The 12,589-nt window shown below is 43.3% G+C and overlaps 1 protein-coding gene across 9 annotated transcripts in view; it reads left to right on the forward strand.

Annotated features, from left to right (window-relative positions):
* wdr35 (WD repeat domain 35) overlaps positions 1-12,589 on the forward strand; it is a 162,675-nt gene that overhangs the window by 65,363 nt on the left and 84,723 nt on the right. For 4 of the 9 annotated variants that reach the window (XM_072498897.1, XM_072498899.1, XM_072498901.1 and 1 more), the window contains 3 exons: positions 2,569-2,713; positions 5,834-5,903; positions 10,095-10,148. In XM_072498897.1, the coding sequence (XP_072354998.1) occupies positions 2,569-2,713; positions 5,834-5,903; positions 10,095-10,148 (269 nt within the window). Of the gene's footprint in view, positions 1-2,568; positions 2,714-5,830; positions 5,904-10,094; positions 10,149-12,589 lie in introns of all 9 variants that reach the window. The other 5 variants (XM_072498896.1, XM_072498898.1, XM_072498900.1 and 2 more) reach the window with 3 other exon arrangements.

Raw genomic sequence — 12,589 nt, forward strand, 5'->3', positions numbered from 1 at the left:
GTTTCGGGTTGGGGGCAGGGTCAAGGGAAATGCCGATTCGGGGGAACCACAGATTTGAGCCAGGGAAGTGGGATGGAAATTTTCGGAAATGGGAGGAGAAGGGGATTAAGACACTAAAAGATTTGTTTCTTGGGGGTCGGTTTGCAGGATTGAAGGAGCTGGAAGCGAAGTATGGGCTGGAGCAGGGGGAAATGTTTAGATACATGCAGGTTTGAGATTTTTCCAGAAAGGAGATACAGAGCTTCCCGGTGGAGCCGGCCTCTACATTGCTGGAGGAGGTGCTGACGACAGAGGGACTGGAAAAGGGGGTAGTGTCGGCGGTTTACAGAGATATTTTGGAAGAGGAGAAGGCACCACTGGAAGGGATCAAAGCAAAGTGGGAGGAAGAGTTGGGAGAGAGTATGGAGAACGGGTTCTGGTGTGCGGTGCTCCGGAAAGTGAATGTCTCCACCTCGTGCGCGGATTTGGGGCTGATACAGTTGAAAGTGGTACATAGAGCACACCTCACGAGGGCGAGGATGAGCCGATTCTTCGAAGGGGTAGAAAATGTGTGTGAACGTTGCGGGGGACCCCCCGCAAATCACGTTCATATGTTTTGGCCCTGTCCAAAGCTGGAGGATTACTGGAAGGAGGTTTTTAGGGTAATCTCTAAAGTGGTGCACGTGAAACTGGACCCGGGCCTTCGGGAGCCCATATTCGGGGTGTCGGACCAGCCGGGGTTGGAAACGGGTGCAGAGGCAGATGCTGTAGCCTTCACCTCGATGATTGCCCGAAGGCGGATCCTGATGGGATGGAGAGCAACCACTCCACTCTGTGCCCTGGCGTGGCGGGGGGACTTGTTGACTCTTGAGAAGGTTAAGTTTGAACTGAGGGGTAGGATGGAGGGGTTCTACATTTCATTGGCATTAATCATTATGCACTTTCGAGAACTGGATAACATCGAACATTAGTTGGGGGGCGTGCGTTGGGGGGAGAGGGGGGTGTGTGTTAATGGTGACTATGGGTGATTCCTGATTCCATTTTATCATTTGTTTATGTGAACATGCGGGCTAATGTTTGGGATTTGGGAGGATGGGATCGTTGTTATTGATATGGGGATTGACATATTCGTTACTGATTATTGTTTATTGTTGGTGGGTGTAAATTTGGGAGAAAATGTGAAAAAGGAAGGGAATAAAAATATTTTTTTTAAAAATCAGACCAAGCTTATTATTCTGGAATTTGGGAGTCGAGGAATATTGATGCACTACTTTCCCAAAAGAAAAATAAGTGAAGTCGAATTTATGATTGAGTAAAATGCACATAGTTTAAGAACGACCAAGCTTAATGATAAATAGGTTTATGTTCAGTCCATTGTTACATAAATCAAAGATTTTTATTATCATCCTGCCATAATCTGTTTTCTGTTTTTCCTAAGGTTTGTTCAGCACATTTTCCAAGATTATTGTAGCTATTAATATATCATTTTACCTTTTGGGATATTGTGGCTGATGATAATTGAATATTGGGCTAGATTCTGCATTCGGGAGACTATGTTCTGCCACCAGAGCTGAATTGCTTTTGTTTCGCGCAGGCGCTGGAAGTGGTATCCAGAAGCGATTCAGTATCTCTTGCCATGCAACTTTAAACATAGAGGGAATCGCAAAAGATTGCATCGCAAATCCCGCTGTCGGGAGTCTCTACTGCATTGGGAATTCTGTTGCGGGTGTTGGAGAATCCAACTCATTGTTTATATTTTGCTTTGCAGATTGTTTATGCATTCCACTTTTATTTTTTTGACATGGGGTCATGATGGGCAGAGAGATAGTGACAATTGCTGAAGAAATATTCAGTACAGTCTTGTGAACTTTTCTTGCAAATATGTTCTCAGCGAAATCTTCTGGAAAAATATTTTTATTAAATATTTTATGTATATAATTTAAGCATATACCAAGCAAAGTGAGATACATTTGTACTGGCAATTACCAGACAGGAATGTTCCCTTCCAGTCGGGGAACACTTCAGCAGTCAAGGGCATTCAGTCTCTGATCTTCAGGTAAGCGTTCTCCAAGGCAGCCTTCAGGATGCACGACAACACAGAATCACCGAGCAGAAACTGATAGCCAAGTTCCGCACACATGAGTACGGCCTTGGATTCATGTCGCATTACAGTCACCCCCCCACCATCTGGCCTGGGCTTGCGAAATCCTACCAACTGTCCTGGCTTGAGACAATTCACAAGTCTTTAACCTTTGATTATCCCTCTCTCCAGTCGTAACGTCTGGACCTGTAAAGATTTAAATACCTGGAAAGATTCACATTCAAAGTAACATCTTGCATTCTTGGCTTTGTCTGTATATGTGTTTGTGTAATCTACCTCTTCACTCACCTGATGAAAGAGCTACGCTCCGAAAGCTAGGGATTCCAAACAAACCTGTTGGACATTAACCTGATGTTGTAAGACTTCTTACTGTACCCACCCTAGTCCAACGCCGGCATCTCCACATCTTAGATTTATAATGGTTTTACTGCCAGTTGCTTTTGTTTAACTTTTAAACATATTAATGAAAGCTATTATTCTTGTTATAGATCCCTTGTTTATAACCATGACAAAAACACATGTAATTGTGGCCTCTAAAGAAGCTTTCTATACCTGGCAATATCGTGTAGCCAAGAAACTCACTGCAATGGAAATCAACCAGGTGGCACGAACAAGGAAGGAGGGGCGGGAGAGGTCAGTATTATCAATTGTTAGAGATATAATAAAGTTCTAACCAGTTTGACAGAGGGACAGGCCACTGTGACTGAGAAACAGCAACAACCACCATTCCCTTTTTTTGACTTCTGACCTGTGCCCCTGCATGTATTTTGATTAGGGGCAGGATTGGGTTGGGCTATGAATTCCCCCTGTGATTAAATTCTCTTCTGGCATTCACGACAAACCAATGCATGAAAAAGAACCCCTTTGAGGGTTGATGACTCCTGTGCAACTGTAGTCCAGCATTAGGATCAGGATTAGGCCATTCGACCCCCCAAGCTTGCTCTACCCTTCAATTAGATCATGGCTGATCTTCTACATCAATGCCATTTTCCTGCACCATTCCCATGTCCCTTGGTGTCTTTACTATTTAGAAATTTAGCGATCTCTATTTTGGTCATACTGAATAACTCAGCCTCCACAGCCTTCCGGCGTCGAGAATTCCAAGTGAAGAAATTCTTTCTCATCTCAGCCCTAAATGGATTACTTCTTATTCTGAGACCATGGGCGTCATTCTCCGACCCCCCGCCGGGTTGGAGAATGGCCGTAGGCCGCCGTGAATCCCGCCCCCGCCGAAGTCTCCGGTACCGGAGATTGGGCGGGAATCGGGCCGCGCCGGCTGGCGGGACCCCCCGCTGGATTCTCCGGCCCGGATGGACCGAAGTCCCGCACAGAAATTGCCTGTCCCGCCGGCGTAAATTAAAGTAGGTATTTACCGGCGGGACCAGGCGGCGTGGGTGGGCTCTGGGGTCCTGGGGGCGGCGCGGGGCGATCTGACCCCGGGGGGTGCCCTCACGGTGGCCTGGCCCGCGATCGGGGCCCACTGATCCGCGGGCGGGCCTGTGCCGTGGGGGCACTCTTTCCCTTCCGCCTCCGCTACGGCCTCCACCATGGCGGAGGCGGAAGAGACTCTCCCCACTGCGCATGCGCGGGAAACTGACAGCGGCCGCTGACGCTCCCGCGCATGCGCCGCATTTCCGCGCCAGCTGGCGGGGCAACAAATGCCATTTCCGCCAGCTGGCGGGGCGGAAATCCCTCCGGCATCGGCCTAGCCCCTCAATGTTGGGGCTAGGCCGCCAAAGATGCGGAGCATTCCGCACCTTTGGGCCGGCGCGATGTCCGTCTGATTGGCGCCGTGTTTGGCGCCAGTCGGCGGACATCGCGCCGTTGGGGGAGAATTTCGCCCCATGTCTCCTGGTTCTAGACCCCCTAACCAGGGGATGCCTGCTTCATCCATCTACTTTTTCAAGCGCTGTAGGAGTTTTGTATGTTTCAATGAGATTGCCTCGTTCTCTAAACTCTAGAGAGTACAGGCCATATTTCCACATAGGACAATTCTGTTGTCCCAGGAATCAGTCTGGTGAATCTTTATTGCACTCCCAAGACAAGGCTATCCTTCAGTAGGTAAGGGGACCAAACTGTATACAATACTTCCAGGTGCGATCTACAATTGCAAAAAAACATCTTTATTTCTCTACTCAAATCTTCTTGAAATAAAGGCCAACGTAACATTTGCCTTGCTGAACCTACATGTTAACTTTCAGTAACTCATGAACAAGGACATATGGGTCGCCCTTGGACACCCAACACTTTCCAATCTCTCACCACTTAAAAAATACCCTGCAGTTCTGTTTTTCCAACCAATGTGGATTACGTCATATTTTTCCACATTGTATTCTGCCTGCCATGTTCTTACCTACTCACTGTCTAAGTCCCTTTGAAGTCTCTTTGCATCCTCCTCATTTTCACATTCCTACCTAGATTAGCAGAGGAGCATTTCTGCTTTTAAAATGAAATTGAGAACCAGCTCTGATCTTATGGTTAAATTCACTTTAATGGTGAGTGCAAAATGCTTTCGGGTCAGCAAATTATGATCCTAAGCAGATTGCCTATAATGATTGTTGTCTCCTTTGGATAGAGCAATGTAGTTGTCTTCAAAGTGAGCTTTCAAAGCCACTTATCTTGGCAGAGATGTGTAAGATTACTTGATGCAAGATGGATATTTCTCTTGGCAACTTTTCAGTGTGTTTTCCATTTCTTCACTTGGTGTATTAATTTCTGCTTCTTATAAGTGTCTTTATTCTAATTCGAATTCTGCCAACAGTGTGATACCCATCACACCTTTACTCCTCCCTCAGCCATGAGACGCAGAGAATTGAATTCTATTTTTGGATGTTAAATTTCAGTTAAATAATACATTTCTTGGTCTCTTAGAACATAGAACGTACAGTGCAGAAGGAGGCCATTCGGCCCATCGAGTCTGCACCGACCCACTTAAGCCCTCACTTCCACCCTACCCCATAACCCAATAACCCCTCCTAACCTTTTTGGCCAATAAGGGCAATTTATCATGGCCAATCCACCTAACCTGCACATCTTTGGACTGTGGGAGGAAACCGGAGCACCCGGAGGAAACCCACGCAGACGTGGGGAGAACGTGCAGACTCCGCACAGACAGTGACCCAGTGGGGAATCGAACTTGGTACTCTGGAGCTGTGAAGCCACAGTGCTAGCCACTTGTGCTGCCCTTGTGCTACCGTGCTGCCCTCTTGTAAAATTAAATTTGATAAATGCATTTAGGTTGATATCTTATTTTAGTAGCTCAATGGAGACTTTATAGCAATAATTGGATGTGACGGAAACATTCATCCATTAATTCCATTTAAATTTAAAAAAAATTTAGAGTACCCAATTCTTTTTTTCCCAATTATGGGACAATTTAGCATGGGTAATCCACCTACCCCCACATCTTCGGGTGGTGGGGGGGTGAAACCAACGCAGACACGGGGAGAATGTACAAACTCCACACGGACAGTGACCCAGGGCTAGAATCGAACCTGGGTCTTCAGCGCCGTGAGGCAGCAGTGCTAACTACTGCGCCACCGTGCTGCCTAATCCCATTTGAATTTAATTGTAATGTAATGATTGATTAATGGAGAAGTATATTTTAGTATTTGCACCCTGCATACTTTGGTATTCTTTAATCTAATATTTTGCCAAATGTGGGTGAAAATATTTTAATGTGTGGGTTTTTAATTTATCAGACAAAATTGCCTTCTAACAAAGAAATTTGATTTTTCTCTTTCCTACTAGCAGAATTTATCACGTTGATGATGAATCATCTGTTGGAGGAGACGGGACACTAGATTTCAGCAAAGCCTTTTCGGTAAGTGTTTCTTTTGTTTTTGATAAAACAATTATGTACGTTTGTACTGCTGATTTTTTGGGGAGATGGATAAATCCTGCAAAACTCTTTACTAACCTGCTGCTTATGTGACCGCTGCCATTTTTATTTTCTAATATTTTGCCTGTCTTTGAAGGGGGACTTCATTATCATATTTAAATCAGACTCCTGCAATACAATTGGAAACCTGATTTAAATTTAGTGCTGGAAGACCTGACTGTAAATTTGAAATGAGAGATGCCAGATGTAGTAAGTCATTACTTTTTATGGCACTCCTAGTGAGTTGGGGGAACTAGGAGTTCTTACCCTAGCTACTCAAGGAAACATTTGACCTCCCTTCAATCATTGTGATCTGTCCTCACCATCACATTCAGTGATTTTTCGCTTCCCCTCCATTCTGTAGTTGATCTATGGCCATTGGCACAGCATTATAAATGCTAATTCAGAACATTTATTGTGAAAGATATTCATGAGCTAGGGCATCGAGCAAGGTGGTTTGTGCTGCAGAAATCCCTCTGGAGTTTGGATAAAGCCTTTGACCTATCCCTTTTCTTTCAATTCTATCTATGCTTCAAGATCCAGAATCTCAGGAATTCATAAGGAATTAAATTAGGTGATTCCCTCTGGTTCAAATGATTGTTATGTCAGCCTTCTTCTACAAGGACATAGAACAATTTATACATGTTACAGTAGGGGATTTATATTTTCAAAGTGCCCCAGCAGCCACTTTTGTAAGCATGCAGCCTTCAGTATTTTGTGTTGGAAGAATATTTAGGGTGTGAAATCAATTTACTTCAATTTTTGGGCGTGGGGCTGTGAATCATGAATCCATCTTCAGATAAAAAGGTGAGGGAGAGAGCACAACTGAGGAAGAAGCATTCTCATTTGAACTAACACTCAGACACTAATCCAGATACTGGTACTGTGTGAACATTAGAGGCTAGTTTCGGGTCGGGATTCTCACATTGTGAGTCATTGGGCATAAGTTAGCTGTAGCCAAGACAGGGAATTGCTCAGCTTGTGTTCAAATCCATGAGAAGGTAAGGTAAAAGATGAGCTTTTCTGCAGGGGATTCGGATGAGGACTGGAAAAAAAGTGCTGATGACAATGTCCGCCAAGATAATAACCTTTATTATTGTCACTTGTAGGCTTACATTAACACTGCAGTGAAGTTAGTGTGAAAATCCCCCAGTTGCCACACTATGGAGTCTGTACAGGTACACTGAGGGAGAATTCAGACTGTCCAATTCGCCTAACAGCATACTGCTGTTTGACAGGCCAACCAAATAGCCTGAAGGTACTGGCTGCTTGACGGCATCCTGTAAAGCCATCTGCACCCTCTCCCAGTGAAAGTCAAGAGTCTTTTGTCAGTCATGCTACAGCTATTGGGATAGTACTATGCAGGACACCCAGGCTAGGTGGTGGCTTAACTTTTCTCTGGGCTGACTTTGTTAATTTTTCTCTGGGCTGTTTATTGAACTATCAATGTAAAACACATCAGCTGAATCTGGCACATTTATTGGAAAACCTTGCATTTTGTTCAACATTTTCCCAACCTTCTGTCTAGTTCACATGGATTAATAGTATTTCTAAAACAGGTAGTAAGGAGGATTCACAAGAGTGTTTTTTTTTGTTTTGTATTGTTAGATAAAGTTATTGAGTGGAGATTTTTGCTGTTGACCGTTGAGCGATGTTGACCAAGAGGACTTGCCATGGGGTACTTGAAATTACTGTATCATTAGGAAGTGGTGGGCTTTGGGAAGTTCCCTCTAACTGAAGAAAACTGTCACAATGTGGTCCCTTTTGCTCTATCCAGTTACATGTGAATGTCATCTCTTCCTCCTCCGATTTCCATTTATCCTTCCATGGTGGCCTTCAGATCCCTATTGGTAGCGGCTGGGCCTTAATAACCAAGTCACATTGTGGTGTCGGTTGCTGCTGCCTGTAAGGATGTGTAGAAGAAACAGGCGCTGGTGACCATCACAGTCACTGGGAGGGCCTTGTCCCGTTTGAGACTCCAGGTTACTGTGAAGGAGGTAGAGCTTTTTTAAGTAGCATAGTCTCTCGTGGGGCACTACTCCTGGCTCACTGCAGTGTAGAAGTGGTGCTCCCGAAAGACCCTTTTGGCTTCTTAACGAAAGCCCTCCTTCCTCCTCAGAGATTTCTGATTCCACCTCTCCTGCTCAATTGGCATAGCAAATACAGCCTCCATCCATACTTATGAAAGGAAATGTTATTTTCTGCCTTTCTTTGGTAAATAAAAGCCTCCAAATTACCCTGGCACTCAACATGATGTTTCCACCAATTTTGCAGGCGCACAAGTAAGCCAAAAGCACCTCCACTACAACTTGTTGAGTGGCCCTTTAAATAGTGCCACAGCAGGGCCCATCTTGTGACTAATACTTGTTACTTTGAGAGTAAATAAGCAAGATTTGCACTTTCACTGACCAATTTTGATATCCAAGCTTGTTAATATCAATACCATCATAATCACCTACATTCAGCAATTTCTGATAAACTCAGGTTGCACCCCTGCCTGTGTTACTTTAGCTGAGTTATGCCTTGTGGCTGGGCAGGAAGAGGCAGTGGTATCTCGCATGCTGGAACTTATCAGGTAGCATGTGTTTTGTTTCCTTAGTGATTGTTTTGTGCCATTTTTAATGGGTGGTGGGATTAACACATTGGCATGGGATGAATACAGAGTACGCTTGTAAAATAAAGACATCCTGTGTGTTAGGGGAATCATTTAACAGGTATTGCAATGTCATGCATCATCCATTGTAATGATCCACCAGGCTAGCTGTAGAGTGCTGTTAAGGTGCGTTGTAAAGAAGCATTGTACAATCAAGCAACATGTAAGTGTAGTTATTTTGGCAACTTCCCTTAGATCTGCAGATTTATTTCTTGCAATTTCTGTGTTCAGCACAGGTGAGACTGTACGCAGTCCTTCAACCACCTCTATAGGGCTGCTCTGACACTGCTCTTGACTTGAGTATAGCCTTAATGGACTTTCTTCACAGAAGACTTATTTTTCATTTGCTTCTTTCATTGTTTGCTCTTTCCACCACATCCTCCTCTGTTAAATTTGTCCCTGTAAAGTTTTATTAATTTCTGTGTTTATGGTGCTCACTTTGTGGTATTGTTGGGCATAGTTAGACTATAGCTTGTTATTAATATAGCTTTAGGTTTTATAGTGACTTAAAATGTTATTTTACTGTTGTTAATTCCGTTCTAATACTTGGATTTATTTTGAAGCTTTTAACCCTTTATTAGAAGCCATCTAAATCTGAGATCATTTTGTATTTTGGGGTTCATAGAGGAGTCATGGAGGTTTACAGCATGAAAACAGGCCCTTCAGCCCAACTTGTCCATGCCGCCCAGTTTTTAACCACCAAGCTAGTCCCAGTTGCCTGCATTTGGCCCATATCCCTCCATACACATAACTATCTAAATGCTTTTTAAAAGACAAAATTGTACCCGCCTCTACTACTGCCTCTAGCAGCTCATTCCAGATACTCACCACCCTCTTGTGTGAAAATATTGCCCCTCTAGACCCTTTTGTATCTCTCCCTCCTCACCTTAAACCTATGCCCTCTAGTTTTACACTCCTCTAATTTTTGGGAAAAGATTTTGACGATCTCCCTGATCTATGCGCCTCATTATTTTATAGGCCTTTATAAGAATTATTTTCTTCAGTGAATATTACAGATTAATAATAATAAGAATCTTTTTATTGTCACAAGTAGGCTTACTTATTTACTTATTGTCGCAAGTAGGCAATGAAGTTACAGTGAAAAGTCCCTCGTTGCCACATTCCGGCACCTGTCTGGGTACACAGAGGGAGAATTCAGAATTCTCAGCTGGTATGGGAATTGAACCCGCGTTGCTGGCCTTGTTCTGCATCACAAACCAGCTGTCTAGCCCACTGAGCTAAACCAGCCCCTGAGAACAGTACATTGATACAATGAGACACTTAACCAATGATTAGGTTACGCAAGTATTCTGTAAATTGACTGATTTGGTGATTTACACAGGTCATTCTTTATAAAATGTAGTGTGCGATTTGAGACATGAAATTGATTGTACAGAGTTGAACTTAATGCATTATTTAATTTTGAATGGGGCTAGATGAAGTTCACATTTCATTTTTCAATCATGTTTTTCTTCCTTTAGACAACAAAGGATGCGATCTGCTGCATCACTGCATCTGATAAAATATTGATTGTGGTAAATCTATTTATTAATTTAACTTAGAAGTACTGATTAATATAAGATGGTTTAAATTAATATTTTACTTTGAAAGGTTTATTCATATAGTTGCATGGATTTCAGTATGGACTAACTTCATCACACTAGATGATGCCTTTACATTCAGATGGCTGATTCCTGTTTTTCAGGAGCTAACCAACCTACTGAAGCTCCCAATATGATAGGTAGGAAGCACACACATTTCTGGCTCACGTTATGCAGCCCAGCAAAAGGGAAAGCTGGCAACAGGAACACATACTGGCAATATTAAGAGTGAAGAATAAGTCAAGTAAATTAGGGTCCTGCACTTTTTAAATGACCCATTACAGATTTTGGATTACCCCAGCGCTTAAATTGCCACCTGCTGAGGTCACACAGCACAATGTGGTGCTAACCGGCAGGAGGCTTACTTGAATAGTAACTCAGCATGTTCTACTGGTGCTACTTTGTTAGATTTAACAGTCTTTCACCAGCACTCTGGCAGCTTGCAGTTGTTCTGACTCCGTTTTGATGGTGTTCCATGGGATTTTTTTCAAATTGGTGCCTGATTTGGGGTGGCACAATGGTTAGCACTGCTACCTCACAACGCCAGAGACCTGGGTTCAATTCCAGCCTTGGGTGACTGTCTTGTGTTGAGTTTGCATTTTCTCTCCGTGTCTGTGTGGGTTTCCTCTGGGTGCTCCAGTTTCCTACCACAGTCTAAAGATGTGCAGGTTAGGTGCATTGGCCATGCTAAATTGCCCGTTAGGCTTGTCTTCATTCATTGAAAATGAAGCAACCTTCAGAAAACCACCCTTCAGACCTTACACATCATTCACAGAATTTTATTCTGCTTATTGCATTCTGGGGGAGGAATTCTAGTGTGAGTTGAGGTCATTGTCATGTTTTTGGATCTTTTACAATTCTTCCACAGAAATTGCCTAGTGCATGTGCACAAGTTATTTTTATAAAGAGTAGCAAGAAACTAGGTGACTAAATAAAATGTTATGGCTTAAGTTTAACTCAATGAAGAAACAACTTATCAGCCTGACTTGGTAATAATAAACGCCTCAACCCCACTGTGTTCAGAACTGCCTGGTACCTTTTTGGCTGCGAATAGGAGAAGATTAATAAGAGGCAGTGATACCTCCAGGCAGTGAAATTAAGCAAGATAAGCTGTTGATGTGGGGAACTGAAGCTTGCTCATTGTGAAAGCAAATTGTATTGATTGAATTCAGTAAAGCATAACAAGACCAGTGTCCTGTATGTTCAAAAAAGAAAGACTTGCATTTTGCAGCCCCTTTCATGACCACCAGATATCCCAAAGTGCTTTACAACAGTTAAGTACTTTTGAAGCGTTGTTACTGTTGTAATATAGGAAAGGTGACGGCTACTGAGTGCTAACCTACATGTTTATGCTCTAGACCTAGACTGGGGTGCAACATCTGACTCTTAAGTGAAAGTGCTGCCACTTGCAATGGAATAACATTTTAATGATTCATATGAGGTTTTATCTTAAGTGTTTTATCAGTCTGCTTTTAAAAAGATGGAAGAAAGGCATGTGCAAAAGCAAAAATATCCAGTTAAGATCATTGGGGAATATTTTTGTTACATACCTGATTTATGCTATATTATAGCTGGATATCAGGCAGTACAAGTACAGGCCTAAGCATGAGATGCTTGGACTGCTTATTGGAGTGACTACTTGTGCTGTACCCAAGAGAATATGTAAGATAATCCCCTGAACAATATCAGACAAGGTCCTGAAATTATCCGCTAACACTGGTTGGTTGTTCTATCAAAAATACATCAAAAAATCAAAAAGCAATGACATGGTAATTTCCATGTGGCTTTTGCCCATTTCCATCCCCAAAACATGGATCCGATTTTTCCACTGTCTTAGCTCATCAGCTGCTGAAACCATCAATCATGCCTTTGTTACCTTGACCCTCAACTATTCTGACATACTCCTGGCTGGCCTCCCACATTCTGAGCTCTGTAAACTTGTAACCATCCAAAATTCAGCTGTATCTGTCTTAACTCACTGCAAACCCTGTTTCCTTATCACACCTGTGCTCGCTGACCTACATTGGCACCTGGACATAGAACATAGAACAGTACAGCACAGAACTGGCCCCTTCGGCCCTCGATGTTGTGCCGAGCATTGTCCGAAACCAAGATCAAGCTATCTCAACTCCCTGTCATTCTGGTGTGCTCCATGTGCCTATCCAATAACCGCTTGAAAGTTCCTAAAGTGTCCGACTCCACTATCACAGCAGGCAGTCCATTCCACACCCTAACCACTCTCTGAGTAAAGAACCTACCTCGGACATCCCTCCTATATTTCCCACCCTAAATCTTATAGTTATGCCCCCTTGTAACAGCTACATCCACCCGAGGAAATAGTCTCTGAACATCCACTCTATCTATCCCCCTCATTA

Source organism: Scyliorhinus torazame, chromosome 4 (assembly GCF_047496885.1).
Source record: "Scyliorhinus torazame isolate Kashiwa2021f chromosome 4, sScyTor2.1, whole genome shotgun sequence".
In the NCBI taxonomy this organism is placed as follows: domain Eukaryota; kingdom Metazoa; phylum Chordata; class Chondrichthyes; order Carcharhiniformes; family Scyliorhinidae; genus Scyliorhinus; species Scyliorhinus torazame.